At 41.8% G+C, this 24,499-nt stretch overlaps 1 protein-coding gene across 2 annotated transcripts; it reads left to right on the top strand.

Moving 5' to 3' along the window:
- The first annotated feature begins 17,542 nt into the window (after positions 1-17,542).
- LOC109244064 (aspartic proteinase-like protein 1) lies at positions 17,543-23,904 on the top strand. Of its 2 annotated transcripts, none has more exons than XM_019411093.1 (10): positions 17,543-18,060; positions 19,031-19,169; positions 20,215-20,456; positions 20,759-20,986; positions 21,086-21,224; positions 21,359-21,423; positions 21,499-21,598; positions 22,672-22,732; positions 22,834-22,905; positions 23,560-23,904. In XM_019411093.1, exons 1-10 carry the CDS (start codon positions 17,765-17,767, stop codon positions 23,787-23,789), a joined length of 1,572 nt encoding a protein of 523 aa, XP_019266638.1. In that variant the 5' UTR covers positions 17,543-17,764; the 3' UTR covers positions 23,790-23,904. The 2 variants fall into 2 exon arrangements, with proteins under 2 accessions (XP_019266638.1, XP_019266639.1); XM_019411094.1 differs by having other exon boundaries at positions 17,973-18,060; positions 20,181-20,456.
- Positions 23,905-24,499: the final 595 nt, after the last annotated feature.

The following is a 24,499-nucleotide window of genomic DNA, read 5'->3' as shown; positions in this document are numbered from 1 at the left end:
ACTTTGCAACCCTGGTGCTCAACTCATCCTGCAAGTGACGACCCTTGTTTCGCTCTGCTCGAGCTCGACCTTTAAAGATGCCACCTGCGCCTGAAGGTCAGTATTTTCGACCGTCATTACCTTGCTCACCTCAATCTCATCCTCATTAGCCTTCGATGCCTCCTCAAGCACACTACATCTGCCAATGGCCTTAATAAGCTCTTCGTCTCTCTCCCTCAACTCCTCATCTTTCTGCTTGAGCCCATCACAGAGCGCCTGGAATTGGGTGTCCCGGTTAAGAAAGTCAAACAAGCGTTCGATGCTTAGAACGATACTCTCTATACTTGGACATCATCTTCTTGAAAATGGCCATCCTTCGCTCTTCCCGCCGGTCACGCTCGTTCTCCATGATGAGAGTTTGACATGAAAAAGAAGTTTGGTCAGTCGAAGCAAGTTACACATAAGAAATGAATTAACCTAAGATGGGAAAAACAAACTCACTCGTAGGGCCATGCCAGATATACCCAACGACAGATCCACATCCCTCAACATGTATAGCGTCCTATTCTCAGAATCCGCACACAGAGGAGCGAAGGCCTGTACCACCCGTTCCAAGTTGGCCAGGAGATCGAAATCCACAGGAATGACTATGTGCCGATCAAGCCCCTACGTCCTTATCTCCACTCGGGTGTACCTCTCCTCAAAAGCCCGTACCTCCTCAGGGTCGATATCAGAGCCCGACCCATCATCCTCTATGAGGACGGTTCTATCCCTTCCGTCTGCGGACGATGAGCCAGCTATTCGTGCAGGTTCTCCTCTAACATAGGTCCCATCGACCACTGACGGATCTCCTTATATGACGATAGTCGGAATAGGAGCAGCCTCAACGCCCAATAAAGGCGCCACCTCCGCGCCCAAATCAGCCTTTCTGACTCGATATCAGTAATATCATCCCTTCCAATCTCCCCCCTCCGCCTTTTCCTCGGTACCGTCTCCCCTTCGTCATGGAACGACTTGCCAATTAAGTGTAGGACGCGGTGATCAGAGGTCTCAGCCTATGTGATGGCTACCTGTGGGGCGGAATCACCCAACGGCGGAGCTAGAGTTTGATTCTCTAGTACAAATTGCGTTCCAACCGATGCGATCGCCTGACGAAATGCGGGTACCGGAGCCTTCTTCTTGGAAGTTCACCGACCTAACACGAAAAGAAAATTGTGTCTAAAAAAATTCCAACAAGACAACAATAAGCTACGATGAAAACAATAGGGTCGTAGAAAAGGAAATCACTCACTAGTCGAAGATTTGGGCCGAACCGCTTGTTAAATGACAACCAATTGCGGATCCCCACAATATGAGGTAAGACGCGAGCCACCCAGTCTTCGATATCAGGATCCGGGGGAGGTAGATGTTTACCAGTTGAAAATAGGAAGGCACGAGCAAGTCAGAAACAAAAGAGGAGAGATAAACAAAACACATGACGAACATTAAGAGGCCCTTACGATTAAAGTTCCACCACTCAGGGAACCCGACTGGGTCCGCTACTAGATGCTCGATCCCGACAAAGAAGTAGTAGCACCAGAACCGGGTGTTCGCCTTATCATCCCTCCCCGTCGCCAATCCTTTGGTCCCACGATGGCAGAATGAATCAGCATGCCTATATAAAAATTGGGTGTGAGGAGGTGCAGTAGATGACAAACGGAGACATTGCAACCGGCTAATTCTGTGAACTTCGCCAACATCAGAAAGGTTTTATACAGGTAAGGGGAAAGCTGTGCCGGGCAGACGCCATAAAAGAGACAGAATTCCTCAGCAAGTGGAGGAAGAGGAAGAGAGCAACCCACCAAGAACGAGTATTGGTAAAAAGCACAATACCCAGATCGCTAGACTTGTATTGAATCGTTCCCCGCCGGAGCAATGTCAACGTGGGCAGGAATGCAAAATTTAGACCAAAGGTCAGATATCTACTTCGACCGCATAACTGATAGCACCTGCTCAGGAGCTGGGGCAGGTTCTTTCTGAAGTCATTTCTGACCGATGGGTTCCGAGGGATTATCTCCTCCAAGGTAGGAAAACTTTCATCTTTCGCAAATGTGGGTTCGCCGCTACTGGAAGACATATTACCGATAAAGGGGTGGCAACGGAAGCTATATCAAAAGTGTAAAAGGGGTTTGTCATTTCTGCAATAAATGTGTGTACAATAGAACCGGTGGAAGGGAATCAACAGGAAATGTATAGAACAACGGCTACAATTGTTAGAACGTCCATGTGACTATGAATAGAAATATTCTATTGAATATTCCCTCACATTGTACTTTTCTAGGATTTTCTAGGGATATCCATTATAAATAGGAAGAGAGAGAGAGAGGGAACGAAAAAGGGATTCGAAACTTCTGTAAAAGAACATCTCGTAAAAGAGTTGACTATCCAGAATATACAAATAGCTTGTCTTGTCTCTTTTGCTTGATTTCATCATACAACATTCTTCTTTAGTTCACAAGATCCGAGGGCACATTGTTCACTATCATTGCATGCTGTCACACATTGTCTCTGAAGAAGGAATCGTCCACCTCATCCAACAATTGGGTGACTTATTGCTTCTTATTACATTAAATGACATTACCACATTTATTGTATGCATTCATTCTCATATTTATATCTAATAATTGAGCATTAACCCGTATTTTATTGATTAGAACGCGGTTCACGTCATCTAAGTTGCTAAATTTTGAATACATGATTTATTACTTTTAACTTGAATTCACCCTTTATCCATACATTAAAATTGGTTTAACTAAAAAGGGCTTACCACTTTTTGATCGAATACTAACATTCAGCCAATTAAAGAATGAAAACGAATATGCTTAATGGTGAGGTCATCAATTTGAGTTGGAAACATTTCCTTTTGTAACAAATACAAAATGGGATAAAAGTTTATACTCCGGTTAACTTAAAAAGTGTACAACATTATGTGAAAATAATAAATACTTATCATTGCAAGGTAATTTTGACTTGTTTTGTGGGATAACATGCATATATTTGTTTATTGAGAAAACTAAATAACTCTAATAGTATACTCTAAAACTTTCAAAATTGTTAGATATAAACTTCTGTCCTATAAAAACAACATGAAGTATTTCAAAGCTAAATTGACCATCTAATCATTGTACATAATGCTCCTCCGATGTAAGTATGAAATAACATAAACGAAACAATATAAAACAATTTGTGAATATAATTTAAACAAATTGAAAAGAAAAATCAACTCTTACGATGGAGCACGTCACTGGCTAATTGATGACGATGCAAATACTAGATTCTTTCATTTATGTACCTTAAAAAGACGGCGATGCAATCGCATAATCACTCTAAAAGATCATATGGGTAACTGGATTACAGATCATGAGGAACTAAAACATCTAGTAGTGGACTATTACCGAGAATTATACACTACGTCTCATACTATGTCTAAATATAAGCACCCAATATCTACTTTTAATACTATTCCCCAGGAAAAAGCTACCTCTCTAGTAACACCAGTAACTGACAAAGAAATCATAGCGGCAATTTACTCCTTCCAAGCATTAAAATCGCCAAGCCCAGACGGATTCCACCACCTATTCTTCCAAAAATATTGGCCTCAAATTAAACACTCCGTCTCCAATTCTGCAAAGATATTTTTCAGAATGGACACATTCTTCAAGCATTAAATAAAATATATATTTGCTTATCCCTAAGATTAAAAGCCCATTCACAACTGTCCATTTAGACCGATTAGTTTATGTAATACCCTATAGAAGGTCATTACAAAAATTATAGTTAGTCGTATTAAACATTTACTCAATAACATTATTCACCCAACTCAGTCTGCTTTCCAGAAATATCCTAGAGCTGCAGACAATGCAATCATAGTACAAGAATTGCTTAACCACTTTCGTAACTCTAAATCAAAATGCTCTAACATGCTTTTAAAATTGATCTTGAAAAGATTTTGATAGATTAGAATGGACTTTTATCCGTCAAACTCTCACCTATTTTAACTTTTCTACGCATTTAATCACTCTCATCATGTCGTGTGTAGCCACACCAAAAACATCGATACTTATAAATGGCACACCAACCCATTACTTCACCCCCACCAAGGGCAATAGGCAAGGAGACCCCCTCTCCCCCTATCTCTTTATAATGTGCATGGAGATGCTTTCACGCAATATTAACATGGCTGTCGATTATAATCACTGGAAGCCAATATCTCTAAACCCCAAGTCCCCCTTATGTCACACTTGTTCTTTGCAGACAACATTATATTAGCCTTCAAAATTACTACAACTAGTTTCTATACTATTATTGACCAACTTGACCAATTTACTCAAATTTCAGGCCAAAAAATTAATTTTGAAAAATCAAAAAAAAATCTCAAAATATGTAAAATTGTTTACCGTAAAAATGGTAATAAAAATTAAATTTAATTATGGAACTCTAAAAATACGTGATCTATTTTTATGCCGGTTGTTTAGCAGTTGATACTATGTATGTGAGACTTAGAAACGAAATAAGAGTTAAGGGTAAGGTGATAATCAAACCGATAGGTTAACAATCGGGGCCTCGAGCTTGTCAATTCGGGGGCCTTGAGGTCGATTTCGGGGCTCGACTGTGAGCTATCGAAGGTGATCGAAATATGACTAACAATTATGATAAAATCAAAGGAGGCTCTTTATGGCCAATGATAAGCACTAAATGATGAACAACAATGAAAATAATAAATGGAAGCACTAATATCAAGAGAATATGTAAGAGAGCAGAGAGAATGTTCTTGTATATTTCGTGTGGAGCAACTGAAGCAACAGATCCCTACAATATGGCAAGGACCCCCTTTATATAGGAGGGGAATCCCAACATAGTACAAAGTGCATTAATTACAAAGATATGGAGATGGGACAGCTAGATGACACCCTGATTCGGGTTCAGAGTAGCCCGCTAGACTGTGTCAACCCTAGCCGTATGCCTTGGGAACTCCCCGTTTCTACCATAGTCGTGGTCAACATTGTCCTAAGGTTTTCTGAGGTGTTTCGATGACGAGGAATTGGACCCTCCAATTTCACCGTATACAGATAGTCCCCGCGTTTCTTAGAGAGGAGCGATAAGAAATGATTTTGACATCCAACTCTTCGGACTTCCCATGATGAGGTCTGTTCATACTTATGACGTACGCCTTCACGATAACCGGGACATCCCATGAACTTGTCTTTTTAGCATCATTCAATACACTGCCGATTCCCATTCTTCAAAGCGACAATATCGCCGTCGATCTAGTTTCCAATAACACATTGATTGCGCCTGCCGATCCGTCTTTCAAAGGCATTGATGGCGTTGTTGGCCACACTATTACCCCCTATACATGGGGGCCTTCCGATACTATCTTTTTATCCAAGTGCCTTTCAACATTTTTCCATCCCTTTCTTCCTACTATCCTCCTCCATTGCTACCCACCATGTTTGGGGTCTATGGCCTTAAGGTTACATGGCGGCGTTCTCATCAGCCATGCCATGGCTTTTTGCCTAGGCTTTCCCTTGCCGAGCGAGATTATACTATCTTGTCGCTGTTTTTCTTATTACGGTTGTTACTGCTGTCGTCGTTGGTTCTAGGTGATGAGATAGGGGGTCGGCTTCTTCCGACTTGGGAGGACGTTTGGACTCTACATCGCTGCTCGGGAGAGCATTCAGACTATACACTGCTACTCACTCTCCTACCCTGGCCTAGTGTGGCACTTCATCCCCTAGGTTTTCCAAGGGATACAATGGCGCAACCGACCGTAAACTTGTACGACACAATGTCCCAGAAGGCGGACTCGGGTTGGCCATGCAAGTAAGGTTGATGCCCGCCAAATCTTCAACCTTTGGCCTCGGCGGGCTATGTCTCTTTTTTCTGCTTCTTCTGCATCACTTTCCTCTTCTTGATTTTCTCCCTTGGAGATATTATTCTGGAGGGCCGAGATGAGACCTCAGAGGAGGTGGCGATCGAAGATATTGCCGCCGAAGATGCATGCCCAAGGAGATAGGCTAGGCTCTGAGCTCTAATCATATATGTACACCTTTTTGTTTATTTATTTCTGTGTAAGGACCCTTCGTGGGCTTTTGTAACCATATGTAAAGACCCCTCGCGTGCTTTTGTAATCAAGTGTTTATGAATACAAAGATGTTTCCCCAATTTTGTCTTTGATGTTTGCTATGTTTCCTTTTATTTGCGCTTATGGAGACTCTGAATTCATGACTCTACCGGTCGGTGTCGATATCGAGCCCAGGTGGAAGTATATTTCTCTGACCTTTGATTGATTAATGCGGCTCCCCGTGGAACCCTTTGCCTTCCCTCGGACCAAACCTGGATTGGACCGATAAACTCGGGTCGTCGGGACCCTTACTTCGGGTTAAATGAAAGTAATGTTTTGAGCCTTGAGACCGTGATTTATCATTTAGACATCGTGGTAATCTTTGGGGGGGAATTTTCTCGGAGTTCCGAGGATAGGGACTGCCTTTAAGCTTTCGAGTGCAGTCCCCGAGTAGGGGTTCGTTCAAACCCGGGCCACCTGGAAACCTGTTTTGAACATAGCGTAGATAGACCTAAGGCGTTGCAGGTAGATCCCGAACGAGGTTTTACCTAAATTTAGGTGGTACCCTGTGATCAAGCCCATATGGGTGAAGCTTAAATGCTTATTTCCTTGGAGCCTAACTTCTTTTTGATGGAGGTCCTCGAGGTCGGGTACCACCTCGGGACTTGCGGTGATGCCGTTGGCTTCTTAGAGCCTAACTTCTTTTTTATGGAGGTCCTCGAGGTCGGTACCACCTCGGGACTTGCGGTGAAGCCGTTGGCTTCTTAGAGCCTAACTTCTTTTTGATGGAGGTCCTTAAGGCCGGGTACCACCTCGGGACTTGCGGTGAAGCCGTTGGTTTCTTAGAGCCTAACTTCTTTTTGATGGAGGTCCTCGGGGTCGGGTACCACCTCGGGACTTGCAGTGGTACGGGGATCTCCGTTCCCGAAACATTACATGGCGTCGCCTGATGTACGATATGGCTGCAAAGCTATCGAGGCAATTATGCCATCGTATCTTCCCGAAGCGATATCGGTCAGTGTTTTTTGATCGGCTTTGAGGCATGCGGACCGTTGCCGTTTTTTCCAAATATATATATATAGGGTTGTTTTTTCTCTTTTGGAGATCCCATCATTCTAAGCAGCTACCCTTCTTTTCCTGTGTTAAGCCTTTCATCATTTCAGTACCAATCGCACTTGCACCGATTCCTGCTTTAGTTCTTTGAGTTTGCTATCGCCATGACTGTTGCATCAGGGTCTATCGGGCAGAGAGGGGAGAGCTTCGCCTCCGGTATTCGGGACCAACTAGAGCATACGTTGAAGATTACTTCTTTGATAGGAGAAGAGCATCTTGGGTTAGTGAGAAAAGACTGCGGCTGGGGGGAGAAAGTAGTGTTACAGATACTTTCCCCAGATGAGGGCATCACGGATCGTGCCGATGGATTCTTGAATGTGTATACGTATCCTTTCCCACTGGGCCCCCTTGATAGGGTTATATTTGACTTCCGTTTAAAGTATCGAGTTACCCTAGCGCAGATCCTCCCGTCATTTTGGCGAATAGTGTAGATGATGAGATTTTTTGCGGAGAAGGCGGGTCTTGAATTCACGCTCAGTCATCTTATTAGGTTGTACCGGCCCTTTCACCATCAAGGTCTGCTAACCTTGCGATGCCGGTCGACCACGCCCTTCATTGTCGATGATGAGGAAGATGGAGACCGGGAGAGGATGAGTCGATTCGTCCGAGTACGGACTGTTGACATTATCCTTGCGGAGTTTATGCCATTTCCTGAGGAATGAAACTACACACGTAAGTGGTACACTTCGTGCCTTCTTGGTTTTGTTTATGGCGAAAGCTGGTTTCGTAACCGTGCCTTCTTTTCTTTGTCTGCAGCGGTTTCATGGGCGCCGAGCGACATTCCAGATCTGCCGGATTAGGTTCGGAAGTTGGCGACCCACTCGACTTGTGATGAGCTCAAGTGGCGAGCTTTGTCCTGGGGCAGATGAGAAGCAAAACAACACGGTGCGTGTTGTGCTATTTTTTCCTTTCCCTTCCTTTATTTGGAGAGGCATTTTCCCTTTCTGCGTATTAACCTTGCCGTTGTAGGCATCAGAGAGCCTTCCGAAGAGAGGCCATGCTCCTTTGGAGAGGGGGAGGGGTCGCTAGCTTCCAGGCTAAAGGACGATAACAATAAGCGAGAGATGTCTCTACAGGGCCATGGCGCTCAAAGCAAGGCAAAATGGGGCCGGGGCTTCGGCGCGGAGTCATCATCTGAGCCTGCCGCGCTCGTGGTTCCTGGTTTTGGAAAGGTGGTTTCCCCATTGCTGTAGCCTTTTTTTTCCGTTGATAGTACTTTGAGGGATACTAGAAACCCGGGGTCGCATACTCCGAGCGACCGTGCCTCGACCGGAGTCGATTCTTTCAGAGCTGAGGGAGCTAGGTTAGCAGATGTGCGCTCGGCCTTTGAGGAATCCCAGCGGCTTCACTATGCAGTGAGTTTTGGCACATGTTTTTTCGAGTTTCCTCCCCTCCCTTCTTTATCGTGTTTTCCTTTGCAGGCTTTTGATAAGCTTAAGTCCCAGCTGCTTCGTCGTGAAGCCAGGCTCCGAAAAGCTTTGGACGAGGAGAAATCGCTTAGGCGCTTTTGCAAAGAAAAGGAAAAGGGGCTGACATATTTACAGTATGAGGCGAGTCGGAGCTTGAAATATGAGAGCTATTTGAAGGAGCAGGTGGTTTTTTTTCCGATCGAGCGTGTGTTCTTTCTTCTAGCTCCCGAGGCTAATGATTTGTTTATTTTAGTTGCAGAAAAAGACGAAGGACCTGGAGCACCTTCGGAGCGATGTTGGCCGAACCAAGCACGAGTACGATGAGTTAAAGGCTCAAGCGGACGCTCAGGCTTCGGCGGAGGAGGGTGCTCTGGCAAAGCCTTTGCCCTTGGGTTCAACTTTGCTTAGTTTGTGACGATGCTTTAGTTCAAACAGATGTGATTACGAAGCTCGAGTCCGAGCTTTCGAAGGTCAAGGCTGAGATTGTCGATGCTCGGGCTGAAGCAGTAATGAGCCGAACCAAGGTTGACCAGGAGATGGCGATCTATTCAAAGGATGTTGCTGATGCTCAAGTTGAGCTAAGGAGGATCCTTGACCGTGAAGATAGGATCAAAGAGTATGCTCGTTGCAAGTCTCGAAGAAAGGTTCTCGAGGAGATCCGTGCTAGGGGTTTTGTCCTCTCGGAAGAGTTGGCGCGAGCGAGGGCGGACGAGTGTGATGCTTGGTTGCTCCTGTCCGGCACCGAAGAAAGCGAAGATGAGGGCAACAGGCCGTAGCTCCCAAGGGGGTGTAGATTTTACCATCTGTATATAACATTTTTGAAGCATGTTTGTAGATGGAGGTTGCATTTTTTCGTATGTGTGTACAAAAGAAAACCTTGCGGCTTTACTTCTTTCGTATCTCTTTCTGTCTCGAATTTGGCCAGGTGAACTAGTCTTTGAGTCGATAGGAATCCTTAGATTCGCGATATGGCCCTGAGGCTCATTAGGCTGGCCCGTAGGCTTTTATAAATTTGGCCGACGCGAGCCTTTAGTATAAGCTGGCGCTTGAGCTCTTATGCTTTTGTTTTTAGGCATGTTTTGATCAACTGTTTTGGGTTTAGTCTCCGAGTCGGGTTTCGACTCGAGCTCATTTGACCCTCAAGTTTTTGTGTTTGCACGGGCTGGCGACAATGGCTCTTACGTCTTGGGTCGAAGCGACCTTCTAGTGTAAGTTGGCGTTTGAGCTCTTACGCTTTTGCTCTTAGGCATTTTTAGTTAACTATTTTGGGTTTAGTCTCCGAGTCGGGTTTCGACTCGAGCTCATTCGACCCTCAAGTTTCTGTATTTGTGCGGGCTGGCGACAATGGCTCTTACGCCTTGAGCCGATGCGACCTTTTATGTGGGCTGGCGACAATGGCTCTTATGCCTTGGGTTGAAGCGACCTTTTATTGGCTTTATTTTTCCCTCGTTAAGGACTTTTTGAAGTAATTTTGCCTGACTCTTCGACGGTTCGGAAAGAACCTCGATTACGAGTCATTTTGTGGCGATGATCGAGCACCTCGGGAGGTTTGGCTCGGAGGCTGAGTATCTCGAAGCCTGTGATTTGGAGCTGACCTGGTCGAAACTCTTTTGCCTATATCGAGGGTAGCATGTTTAACCGGTTCTTTTCGAAGTAGATTCGAAGTACTTGAAGGCCTGTGATTTTGTAGCGACGGTCGGGCGTCCCCGAGTCGCGTTAGTTTGGCTGGTACAGCCTTATGACCGTTGTCATTTGTGCTTGGCTGGAGCCATTTTTGATCCCGAGTGAAGTATTTTGGGCGTCTATATCGAGGGTATGCCTTTTTGGGGTCTTACAAGTTCGATATATAGCCTAAACTTTGAGATCGGGTTTATGCCTTTAGCAAGGTCTTACAAAATTTACATGCCTTTGAGGTCTTACAGTTTTGAGATACTTGGTACAAGTATGGTTCATGCCTTGCTTGAGGTCTTACAGATGCTGTTGTTGCCTTTCGTAGGTCTTACGAGATCGAGCCCGCCCGCTCGGGGTCTTATGGCTTCGGGTTTCTAATGGATGGTGGTTGGCGACAGTCCCCGAGTCATCGAGGGTATCCTGGCTCGGGAGCTGATACTTGTAAATTTGGTATTGCCTCGTTGAGGGCTTACAATTTCGGAGACTCCGACCCTGAGGTCGCACGATTTTTGAGATTTTGACGCTAGTCCTCGAGTGTTCGGGGCATTTTCGGCCTTGGAGATGTATCGTGATTTTCATGTTGCCTCGTTGAGGGCTTATGAGTTTGGAGTCCCGACCCGGAGGTCGTTCATGTGTTTTATTGTTGACGCCAGTCCCCGAGTGTTCGGGATGTTTTCGACGGAGGAGTCGTTTCTGCCAAAATGCTGAGTTTCTTTTGGAGTGTGAGATGCTTTGATAAAAGGTATCCTTCAATTACTTGGTACAAGTATACATGTTTTCGCCGTTGGGTCTGGCTATACGGACACGGTTCATTCGACCGTTTGGCCCGGTAAATCATTTTCCTATCGGGACCCCATTTGGCGTTTCTTGCCTTTTCTGAGTGGATGGCCTTCCGGGAGGATGCCCCCCAGTGTTCGAGATTGATTGCAAAAGAAGCCTTGAATACTTGTTGAGTCTTCCTTAGGTAGCATGTGGGTGTTGCCTCGTTAAAAACCTTGCTGGTAAAACCCTCTTCGGGATAAAAACTCGGCCGAAGGAAAAGAGTGCAACGGATGCTTTAAAACCTTAAGGTCTTCGAGCTGGGTTAGCGTCTCGACTGCTCCGGTCGGGCGCCTGCATAAAGGTTAGTGTGAAAAATAAAAAGGGAGAGGGTTATACCTTAGTGCGGGATGTGTCGGCGATGCTTCGAGGTCTGATATGCCCTAGTCGCTTGTGATGAGGACGCGGTACGGTCCTTTGCTTTGTTTAATTGGGCTTAATCGAATTTAGTTTGATTACACTTCGTCTCTTTTGCGAGTAGAGGTATTGGTGCCGGTGCCACATCGTGCACCGCGAATATTTCCCTCGCCGCATGTTGTTCCCCGTAGACGGTTTTAATCCCATACCTTGTTGGGAATTTCATCATTTGGTGGAGGGTGGACTGTACTGCTCTCATGCAGTGTCTTCACGGCCTCCCGAACAAGGCGTTGTACCTCATGTCTAATTCAATGACATGGAATTTGACGTTTTGGGTTATGCCGGCCACGTTGACTGGGAGGGTGATTTCTCCTTTCTTTGTTTCACTCGCCATGTTGGATCCATTGAGGACTCGAGTGGAGGGCACAATTTGGTCTAGCAGTCCGAGCTGCTCTATTACCCTCGACCTGATAATGTTGGCCGAGCTACATGGATAGTATTTATGAGGAAAGAGATTAGCAGTACGTCATTGTGAGGTTGAGACAAGGTCTCAATGTCCTCTTTGCCGAATGTGAGGGCGTCTTCGGGTATGTACCCCCGGGTTCGCTTTTCTCTGGTGATGGATATTTTCGTCCTTCTCATCACGGGTTCCTGTGGAGCATCGATGCCTCCCAAGATCATGTGGATAACATGCTGCGGCTCATTCGTTTTGTTCTTCTTGACCGCTTCCCTTTCCCGGAACTGATTTTTGGCCTGGTTGCTTAGGAATTCTCGGAGATGACCTTTGTTGAGTAACCTGGCTACTTCTTCGTAGCTGGTGGCAATCCTCAGTCCTGTGGCCATGTGTGTTGTGAAACTCACACATTAAGTTATGATTCCTTTGTGAAGGTTCCGATTGCACAGGCCTGGGCCACTTGGCATCTCTGATTTTGCTAATGGCAAAAACGATGTCCGATATATCGACGTTGAAGTTGTATTTTGACAAGCGAGGTGCCTCCGTTGGTCCTGCGTTCCTATCGAACCCGGCTCTGTTTATGATTCCCTGAGGATTCTATCGTCGGTCTATCCTCCAAACGTTTCGAGGTGGTTTGCGCCTTGGGGCGTTTCTCCGGTCTTCGATGTATGGCTGATATCTTTCTTTGTTTGATTCTGGCTCCTTTGCCAGAAGCCTTCTTGGGTATACTGAGCCCGAGGGGGCCCCCAGCTGGTCTTCCTCGACCCTGTTTTTCGATTGGTATTGGTTATGAACATCCGACCAAGTCACGGCCGGGTACTCTACTAGGTTCTGCTTCAACTATTTCGAAACCACCGAGCTTTGTTCGTTCAGGCCTTGCGTGAAAGCCTGTGCCGCCCAGTCGTTGGAGACTGGTGGTAGTTCCATTCGTTCCATCTGGAAGCGAGATACGAACTCTCGCAGCATCTCATTATCTCTCTGTTTAATCTTGAAGACGTCGGATTTCCTTGTTGCTTGTTTGATGGCACCAGCATGTGCCTTAATGAAAGAATCTGCTAACATTGCAAATGAATCTATCAAGTTTAGGGCCAGGTTGTGATACCACATCATTGCCCCTTTAGAGAGCGTTTCCCCGAACTTTTTCAGCAGGACGGACTCGATCTCGTCGTCCCTTAGGTCGTTGCCCTTTACTGCACAAGTGTAGGCGGTGACGTGCTCGTTGGGGTCCGACGTTCCCTTATACTTTGGGAGGTCGGGCATCTGAACTTCTTTGGAATGGGTTTCGGGGCCGCTTCCTGTGGGAACGGCTTCTGTACGAACATCTTTGAGTCCACACCCTTCAAGATCAGGGGCACTTCTGGAATTTGGTCGACCCTAGAGTTGTAAGTTTTGACCTTCTTATCGTTGGCTTCTATCATTTTCTCGCCCGATTCGATCCTTCTGGTGAGGTCCTCGAGCATCTTTACGATGACGGGATCAGCCATCGACCAGTTATTGCTCGATCTCTCCGGTTCCTGTTCGGCCGGGGGAGCTATCCCCGATGCTACTGTGCTAGGAGTTTTCTGGTGGCTTTGCAGCTGAGCAATAGCCAGCTGTTGTGCCTGCAACATTTCAAAAATAGCATGAAGGCTAACCTCCCATTCTTCCCGGGCTGGGGTTTTCTGGGCTTCTTGTTGGTCGCCTTGGTGTATGCTCCTATTAGTGTGGGAGCTTATTTCGACATGTTGAGCGTCGCGCGAGACTTCGTCCACCGGAATTGGTCCTGGTGCGTTCTCAAGGTTTCGTGGTGGCTCACCAACACCTGGAACAACCACACCATTCTCTCTGTGGTTCTCAAGGTTATTGTTTACTGAATCAGACATTCCGACCTGAAATCAAAGATCTTTGGACAAGAAAAAACGTGAAAGATAACTTGCGTTGTGTAATGGAACCGGCAAGAAAATAATCACTATTATTTTTAGCCCCACGGTGGGCGCCAAACTGTTTACCGTGAAAATGGTAATAATAATTAAATTTGATTATGGGACTCTAAAAATACGTGATCTATTTTTATGCCAGTTGTTTAGCAGTTGATACTATGTATGTGAGACTTAGAAACGAAATAAGAGTTAATTGTAAGGTGATAATCAAACCGATAGGTTAACAATCGGGGCCTCGAGCTTGTCGATTCGGGGGGCCTCGAGGTCGATTCCGGGGCTCGACTGTGAGCTATCGAAGGTGATCGAAGTATGACTAACAGTTATGATAAAATCAAAGGAGGCTCTTTATGGCGAATGATAAGCAATAAATGATGAACAACAATGAAGATAATAAATGGAAGCAATAATATCAAGAGAATACGTAAGAGAGCAGAGAGAATGTTCTTGTATATTTCGTGTGGAGCAACTGAAGCAACAGATCCCTATACTATGGCAAGGACCCCCTTTATATAGGAGGGGAATCCCAACGTAGTATAAAGTGCATTAATTACAAAGATATGGAGATGGGACAACTAGATGACATCCTAATTCGGGTTCAGAGTAGCCCGCTAGACTGTGTCAGCCCTAGCCGCGTGCCTTGGGAACTCCCCATTTCTACCGTAGCCGCGGTCAACATTGTCCTAAGGTCGAGCGTTGACGAACCTCGAGGGAGGAAACTCGACCATAACCTTGTACCCTCGAGGCTTCGAGATGATTTTCTGAGGTGTCTCGATGACGAGGAATTGGAGCCTTCGATTTCACCGTATACAAAAACCTGCCAATAAAATATTTGTCCTCACTTCCTTTAACATGGTGGAAGGTAAATCTTTTGAAAATATCTATGATTCCCAATCTTTAATGCCAAACCCACAAAGCAGGATTTTAAATTTATTATCGATAATTTCAAAAACAGATTAGCAGAATGGAAAACAAACCATCTTTCACTAGCGGGGCGTACCACTCTTATAAAAGCAACTCTTAATTCCGTCCCCAATTATATAATGCAATTCATAGCTTTCCCCAATAATATAATCACTCGGTTAGAATCCTTTCAAAAGAAATTTCTTTGGGGGTATAACAACTAAAAAAAAGATTCCATTTAGTAAAATGGGACTACATAACTAACCCAAAAGAACAAGGTGGGCTAGGAATCCAAAAACTTAAGGAATAAAATAATGCCTTACTTGCAATTACAACATGGAGATTATTCTATAATCCTCAAACCCTTCGGGCTTCAATTCTTCTATCTAAATATATAACTACTAATAAAAGCCAATTGGCAAGAACTTCAACACTATGGAAGGACATTACTACTAGATGATAGGCATGTCAAAAAGGCTAGTTTGGCATGTCACGCAATGCACTCACATAAAATTTTGGACTGATAATTGACTAGTCCCAAACCTGAATATTCACACACTAATTGAGGGACCTCTACAAGATAATGAGGACCAATTAAAAATCAAAAAGGCACTCTCTACTACCAACGGTCAATCCTCAGCCATCTCTTTTGAGCTACCACCAGCCATTAGGGATAAAATCACTAGTGCTTATATGCCATTCAATTCCCTTCGTTCAAATAGCATAATTTTGGGCCTTATGCCAATGGGCCAATTCACAGTTAATTCATGCTACAAAGCACTCACGTACTCCAATCACCTTCCAAACGTTAACAGATGGATCTGGCGTCTACACTTACCACCAAAAATTAAATTATTTCTTTGGTTAATAAGCCATAATCGTCTTCCAACTAACTCCTATTTACATAAACTTGGAATCCTCTCTTCCAACCTATGTACGCTCTGTTAAATACACAAAGAAACAATTAGTCACATTCTATTCAATTGCATTAACGCAAGACACTGTTGGCATGCTATGAAATTAATGAGTTTCATACAAAATATTAATCATGTAACACTTTCTAACTATGTATGGCTTAGAAAACATATTCAATCACATAGTTTCACCACTCACGGATCCATACCTCATCAAATACTACTCCCCTTCAGTTTATGGCATTGTGGAACATTAGAAATAAAAACATCTTCAAAAATTTCAAATGTACACCCGACAGTAATTCTATAAATCAACTTGCAACCGAATTTTTTTACCTAACCAATAGCTCCACACACAAAAAATAATCGTTACCAGTGTATATTAAGTGGGAACCTCCGCCAATGGGTTATTTCAAATTAAACACGAACGGGGCAGTCAAAGCGTCAACTACTAATGCTGGATTTGGGGGGAGGGGTGGGGGGGGGGATTTTGGGGGGGGGGGGATGTTCAGAGATACAATGGGGATTGGGTGATGGGATATGCGGGAAACTATCCCACAACAAACGTCACTAATATAGAACTCATGGCATTGCTTCGAGAATTACAACTAGCAGCAGCTCACAACCTCACATCATTGCAAATTCACACGGACGCGAAAGAGGTAATTACCATGCTTAATAGTACATCCATAATGTACTCACACTTGCTTAATGATTGCATCCCTGATCCAAACACTGAGTAAACGGCCTAGTCCACACTTACAGAGAGCTGAACACAGTAGCTGACAAACTAGCATATTTTGGAATGGAACTGATGGGCATCAATATCACCTTTTTGCCAACTCCACCAAATTTTCTACTAGAAGATCTTCTTAAAGACAAACGGGGATGCCGCAGACTTAGGCATATTCCTCCAACAAATCCTACAACAACAGGATCACAAGTAACTTTTTGTAACTCTTTTGATGTAGCTTCTGGTAGTAACAACACACAAATACTTTTTTTTTTGTAATGGAGCAACCGCTCAACATGACGCTCATCGTCTACCTACTAACAACAATAGTAGTGATGTTCCAACTTTTTGCATAAATGCGTCTTCGCAAATGCTTCCTATATTTCATTGTTAATTAATAGAATGTAGTCTTTTAAAACAAAAAAAAAAAACGTCATACCTTTTCTATCAACGAACTTATAAGTATCTCATTTCTTTGTGCCATTATAATTAACTTATTTTAAATATATTTTCTCGATCAACAAAATTATTCAAATATTCGTAAATAACTTTTTGATTCAAACCCGTTTGGATTTGCTTAAAAAAATGACTTTTCAGCTGAAATAACTTTTAAGCCAAAAAGCAAAAAGTTGGGGTTGCCCACCTTATTATTTTTGACTTGTTTTAAACAAGTTTTTAACTTATTTTAAGCACTATTTAACTTTGTCAAACACTAAAAAAACTAAAAAAAAGAAAAAAACTTAAAAACTGATTTGACCAGCTTAAAAGCCAATCCATATACCCTCTAGTCTAATTCATTACTCTACAGAAAATTGGACAATTTCATAAGTAAATTAGTTCCTCCGTTTTATTTAGATGAGCTACTTTTCTTTTTAGCTATTTTAAAATAAATGATACATTTCGAAATTTGAAAATAATTATAGTTTAAACTCTTCATTTAACTATTGTACCCTTAATAAGAAACTTTTATAAAGTTCTTTTTTTGTGTCTTAAACTCGAGTCCTTAACAAGAAACTTTTATAAAATTTTTTTTTTGTGTCTTAAACTCGTAACGAGTCAAACTAGCAAAAGGGAGAATTAATTAAAAAGTAGTGAGAACCGTAACAGAAGCTGTTTAAACACTGATATATTAAAGATGGGAGCTTGTCAGAAAAGAAAAGAATAAACAAAGAAAAGTAAAATCTGGAGTAGCGATATAAGTTTTTTCCTCAATGAATAATGAACAGTGAACACTCCAATAGTCCCAGTTAACTCTCAGGCCTCAGCTATGGCTCTCAGTTTCCAACTGTCTATGCCTTAGAAAATAGAAAGAAAAAGCCTCGGATTCTCTTTACTCTACTTTATCACTTATTACTACAATCTCTAGGGTTTTGCTTCTTCCAATTTCCTTCAAATGGAGATTCGTTTCACGGCTTTTGTACTGACGGCGGCGTTGATGCTCTCCGTTGAGCTCTCCGCCGGCGGAACCTTCTCGTCGAGGTTGATTCACGGCTACTCTGACGAAGCGATGTCGTTTTGGGCATCTAAAGGGAAGAGCGTGACGTGTCCGAAGCGCGAAAGTGTGGAGCACATGAGGTTGCTTCTTAGCAATGATTTGAAGCGCCAGAAATTAAAGCTTGGCTCGCAGAAACAACTTTTGTTTCCTTCTGAAGGAAGCAAAACTCATTTCTACGGCAACGACTTGAGTTGGTTAGTACTACTACTACTGAAAATATATACTATTCAGAAAGTATCTCTGTTTAATACTATCAGTTTACGAGATTTGTTAAAATTGAAGCTTAAAATGCACTTTTAAAATAACGAAGCTTAAAATGCGCAATGTTGTAACGGATTTTGAGTGTTTTTTTTGTGTGGATATTTCCTGTTGCATCTATGGAGTCAACTGTTTCGCGTTATGAATTGTACGTATACTGAAATCAAGTTCAGTTTTTTGTTTTTTGTTTTGGTGTTTACTTTTTAGCAGGTTAACTTGGAGATTTTACTCTTAATCTGTGAAGAGTTTAAAGTTCTGATTAATTTCTGTTTTAACCTTTTGCTTTATAAGAGTTACTTATATAGTCTCGAGGAGTCATTTTAGTGCTTAAGAGCACAATTCGAATGCAATTCACGATATCGGATCAAAGTGACCTCATAGCTGAACGCAAACCATGGAATGTTTTTTCCAACTGAGCAATTAGTTGTGGTCCTTTTGGAGGGTTTTATATCCCGGTGTTGCTGCCACCTTGAATGAATACTCTTCTTGATTGCCTGTGGTTGTAGTATTGAAATGACACAAATTGGTCATCTGTTTTTTCTTCAAGCCTCAGTCTTTTTCACAAGTGTCAAGCCTTATAGTCATTCGGCCTTAGAAATCTTAAGAGATTTCCTTTCCTTTCATTGTTGTTGTTGGCTCTTATCTCAGGAGTCTAAAAAATTCACAGCCACTATATGATGGAATAAGAAAAAGCTACGTGGAAAATAAATCGCTAAGTTATTTACAAATATTAGCATATATGCTCAACCAAAAACCCAAAAACCTTGACAATTCAAATATACATAATAATATCAGGCAAAAGGAAAAAGGGAAACAAGAAGAAAAGTGGAAGTACTGTATATAGCATGAAACTTTTTGTAGTGATCTAATTAAGTCTCTTGATTGTTCTGGATTACTATCATTCAGGCTGCATTATGCGTGGATTGACATAGGGACGCCAAATGCATCATTTCTTGTCGCTTTGGATGCTGGAAGCGATCTGCTCTGGGTCCCTTGTGATTGTGTACAATGTGCTCCATTGTCTTCAAGCTACTACTCAATGTTGGTAGGGTGCCCTAACTAAATTCTGCGTTTGACTGTTTATCCTTACTGGTAATATTTGACCTTTCTTTTATTTCAAAATATAAACTGTAGTTCTGAAACTACTATCAATGCAATTCCACGAAAGTCATCTTCACTTATAGTGGGACCACTAAATATTATAACGTCCTCAATTTAATTTGATGTAGTTACTCTAAAGAAAGATTTATAAACATATAACCGTCTTACAACATTATTTGACGCCCTGTAATTTTTCTGTCCAAGTTAAAATTACTCATGCACTTGATGCTTTGTGCAACCTCAAGGTCCTAGCTGTTGCAGTAACTTCTAAGTTACTGCTATACCCTGATATATTATCTTTGAAACCTCAACTTTTTCATTCTGAAAGAAATATGTTTTCTTTTAAAGATATGCCAACCAGTAAAGATTTAATAATTTTGGATTTTGTTGTATTTCACAGCTTCTATTGTTCCACTGTTAACCTTTTTCTGTTTAAGTAAAACAGTTTTACTTTAAGATAAGGAGGATTCAAGGTGTAGTAATTTATTTCCTGTATTTCACAATCTTATACCGATCCGGGCATGTACTTCTTTGGCTGGTTCATCTCGTGCTGAATAAGTAGAAGTGTCATTTTCACTTTTACTTGGGTATCTTCTTATAGAAAAAAAATAAAAATCTTGGGTATCTTCTCTTTATAGAAAAAAAGAAAAATTCAACATTTTGTTGAAGTAACATATGCAATTTTTTATTATCATTTCATTGCACTTTTTTTCCTGGGGTGAAAGGTTCAAAGTTTAAATAACCTTTTGTGGCTTCTCCCTTTTTCTTCTTTGTGAAATGAATATTTCTTCTTGAATATTTCGTCTTCTGTCATGTCTTTTTCCTTATGAACTTTGTCTTGATTTCCTAGTACAGTTGAATTAATTAACGTCTTATCAACGAAGCATTTAGAAGTGACAGTGTATCTCTCTTGGGAACCGTGTTAGCAGTTAATTCTCCAATGATTGATTGGCAGGTGCTCCCTTGTATTTGGGGCATCTATTGTGCAGGATAAAGATCTGAACGAGTATAGCCCAGCACGATCAAACACTAGCAAGCATCTATCTTGCAGCCATCGATTATGTGAACTGGGTCCTAACTGCCAGAGTCCAAAGGAACGATGCCCTTACACTGTTAACTATTATTCTGAAAATACATCAAGTTCAGGTTTTCTTTTTGAGGACGAATTGCATTTGACTTCAGTTGGTGGTCATGAACATCGAGGTTCTGTGGTAGCTCCTATCGTTATTGGGTATGCTTATTTAATTTTTATTTTCCCAGTTCTGTATTCTTGCAAGTAACACCAGCTTAATAGATTTGTGACGTTGAAAGACGTATTTTATGAGTTCCTTACGAGTGAGTTTGTAGGTGCCTTAGCAAAGTGTAGCAAGGGATTCTCCACAGAGAAGATTTGGCCCTTGAACCTTGAAACTTTCTGAGCTAACTGTTTAATTTTGGCTATTTGATTAGTGGTCAAGCTGCTAGCTGTCAAGTTACAGTATTTACCAGTTGGTTGATGAATATGCTTTTCTTTTTCCTATTATCTAATTGCAGGTGTGGTAGCAAACAAAGTGGCAGTTATTTGAATGGAGCTGCTCCAGATGGGGTGATGGGATTAGGGCCAGGAGAAATTTCTGTTCCAAGTTTGCTGGCGAAGTCTGGATTTGTTCCACATTCATTCTCATTGTGTTTTGACAAGACTAATTCTGGCACAATTTTCTTTGGTGATCAAGGGCCTGAAAATCAAAGACTAAGTTCATTTGTATCTTTGGATGGGAATTAGTATGTATCTCCTCTATCCTTTTGTGCTATGTTTAGCTTGATAGCCAAACAACTTCTTTTGCACAGTTATCTTATGTTCCTAATTGTAATTTGTACCAGCAATACCTATATTGTTGAAGTCCAACGTTATTGTTTTGGGGGTACCTGTCTAAAGCAAAGCGGATTTCAAGCCTTAGTTGATAGTGGGTCTTCCTTCACTTATCTCCCTTCTGAAATCTTTACAAAAGTAGTAACTGAGGTACAAGGGTCATTTTTCTCTTTCCCTTGTTCCATGTTTCCTCTTGGTTTCACAAGTTACTATTCTGCTTAGTTTTAAAACACGCAATCAGTTTTTTGTTGTACCTGAGTTATTTCCTGTTTCTTTTCTTCTAGTTTGAAGAGCAAATAAATGCTACGAGGTTAGCTACAGAAGATTTTCCTTACTGCTATAAGGCTAGGTAAAGTCTGCTTTCCGGGAGATGCTGGTTTCAGTTTTATCTACTTGTGGGTTATATCCTGCTCTTTTTATGCAGTTCACGAGGTTTACCAAACATTCCTAGCATGAAACTTGTGTTAGCTGCTAACCAGAGCTTTGTAATTCAGAACCCCGTGTTTACCATCTCCAGTGATCAGGTCAGTATTGGATTTTCTTTGCTTTGCCATCGGCCTATCGATCTTCTTCTTCTTCTTCTTCTTCTTCTTCTTCTTCTTCTCTCTCTCTCTCTCTCTCTTTCTCTCTCTCTTTGAGGGGTGGAAGACGTGGCTCTAAGATTTTACTTAAATGAGTTTCTAACATGTGATGCTTATGCATGCATACTCTCTGAGTTTATGAGGAAAAAGTTGGTGCACTCGAAAGACAGAAACAAAATTAGGTCTTCATCTGGATTTACCAGAACAACATACTATTAAACTACTTTTTTACCCTTATCTGTTAATTTTGAGTATTTCTTTCCTTTTGTGGTTGGTGTCAAACTGGCACAGGTTAATTTAGAGTGTTAAAATAGTTGTTTGATACCAGATACTGTTAATGTTAATTTAGCATGTGAAAATATCTAATAAGATCTAAGCCATTGTAGAATTGAATCCGGCTCTTCACCAAGTAACTTTTGGTAGAGATGCTTGAAGCATATAACTTAAGGAGAACGCGTCACCGCAAGAAAGGATCCACGGTTTCGTTATGAGTGGTTAGTGTGGTGAACAGATAGGAACCATGACAGCCCAAAATTTAAGAAGTTTTTCTGTAGCCATTCTGCATGTTAGTCCTCATCATATCTCCTTTTGAAATAAGTTTTAAAGATTTCTATTAGTGTTGTCATAGTGGCTACTGGCTATAAGGTCATTTTGGTTCTGTAAATAGTTGCCATTCACTAGTTATTGCAGTTGTATGTTGTTCTGAAAACTTCTATGTTCAGGAGCGAATGCTCTCTACGTGCAAAGATGAAATGATGGCTAAATGCCCCTGTACTTAGTTTGCATTAGTTTTAGTTTTCTGCTGTGAACATACATGTTACCCTGCTGCCTTTGCGTGCTTAAACAAGATATTTCCAATTCCTTTACGATAAAACAAGTGTAATTTCTCAATAGGTTTCCCATTGTGTCACCGATTTCCTCGGAAACTGGACTTGCAAGTTCATTGTGCCCTCTCATGTGTACTTTGTTCTGTAGTTTTGATAGTGATGGTTTCTCATAGAAGGTATTTTGTGCAGGGCGATAACTTTTATTGTGTAGGTATCCTACCTATTGAGGGAATGATTGGTATCATTGGACGTAAGTGGATTATATGATTTTAAACTCGTTTTAAGGTGCACATTCATGCATGTTGAATGTTTGGATGGATTATGCATTTACATTTGAGTTATGGTGTGCAGAAAACCTTATGGAGGGATATCGAATGGTGTTTGATTGGGAAAACATGAAGTTGGGTTGGTCTCACTCCAAGTGTAAGCTCATTTTGCATATTTAGACTAATTTTTCAAAGTAGTTTTGGTTTTTTTTGCTGTATTGAAAGGGAAAGGATGGAAGAGTTTACCTGACCCCCCCCCCCCCCCCCCCAAACTCCCCAAAAACCCCCCACCAAAAAAAAAGAAGGTAGATGAAAGAGCCTTATCAAAAGAAAAAAAAAAGAGCGTAGATGAAAAAGGAGTTTTGGGATATATGCGAGATAATTAGATTTGATTGGATTTCCTTGATGATTCTGTTTAGGCTTTAAGATTGAACACATAGTATAGTTTATGTATATTATCCTGAAGATGGCACTTGTTTTTTCTCATTGAGTAAATTTATGAAGTTTGTGAAGTTTGGCACCTATTAGATTTTCACTAAATATATACCTTCTATTTCCTGGTCTACTGAGTTATTGGTTGGCATATTAACCACAATAATCATAAAAATCATAGTGAAGTAGCTGTAATTAGCATAATAATGGTTATTAGTTGCCTCTTGGTCTAGAATGGTCTTGAAAGGAGAATAAAAAATAAAAATAAAAGTCACTTCTGAGAAGTATTTGTATCATGCAATAACTCAATTGAAGTAGGTTCTCTCTCCCCCAATCCCTGCGCCATCTCTTCTTCATAAATCCATCTTTTGAATCTCAGGTCAAGACATAGGGGGGAGTGCAAAGGTACCACCAACACCACCTCCGAGTGGTTTAGCCTCAAATCCATTGCCAACAAATGAGCAACAAAGAAGCCCTGGTGGACATGCAGTTGCACCTGCCATTGCTGGCAAACCATCTGCAGCATCACTCCATGCCGTTTCATGCCGGCATTGCGCTATGAGTTCTCTTCTACTTTCATTGGTTGTGTGGTTACCTTATCTGATATAACATTTGTAATTATGTGCTTCTATGTAAATTCTCATTTCTTCAATCAGATCCTTCTCTCACAGATCATGTATTCTAGTCAATTAATTTCATTGGTTTTGGTCTTTCCTTTGATCTATTACTCTTTCTAGGTCATTTTGGTATCATTTTATTCGTTGGTATTCATTGTGATGATTTCCTCCATGGTACATGGGCAGGACAGTGTATGGAACATAAAGTTGTGATTTGAGTTGTTAGAATTCACGACGAGGATCTTTTATAGATCTAATCGATGTAAGTGGCAGGAATTTGAATCTATCATTCCCAACTAGCTAAGTAGTTTTTTTTCTTCTAGGAATGCACCTCGTACACAAGTTACACGAGGTGGGAGGACTGAGAAGATCATTGATTTGGATGGTTCGGGTTCCGGTTCCGTTGAACTGAAATATGATGTGAAATGTTGCATATACAGAATTTTGGACCTTACACTTGTCAAATTATTAAGTGCTGCTTCTTTCTGCCAAAGACTACAAAGGCAGCTCAAAAGCCTAGCCGTCGTACCAAAATAAGACAAACTGATACCTAGATTTTTCTGTTTCACTTTCTAGAGAAAACTATTGTCTATTGTAATCATGCTCATTGATCATTATTAACTTGGTGCAACTTGCGCAGCCTTGTGTCTACTTGATATTTGGCCTAAATATTGAGTTGTGTTTACCCTAAAATTTGAGTAA

The sequence above is a fragment of the Nicotiana attenuata genome, unplaced genomic scaffold (assembly GCF_001879085.1).
Source record: "Nicotiana attenuata strain UT unplaced genomic scaffold, NIATTr2, whole genome shotgun sequence".
Lineage (NCBI taxonomy): Eukaryota > Viridiplantae > Streptophyta > Magnoliopsida > Solanales > Solanaceae > Nicotiana > Nicotiana attenuata.
The sequence above is the reverse complement of the archived record's forward strand: the minus strand, read 5'-3'. Positions and strand labels throughout refer to the sequence as shown.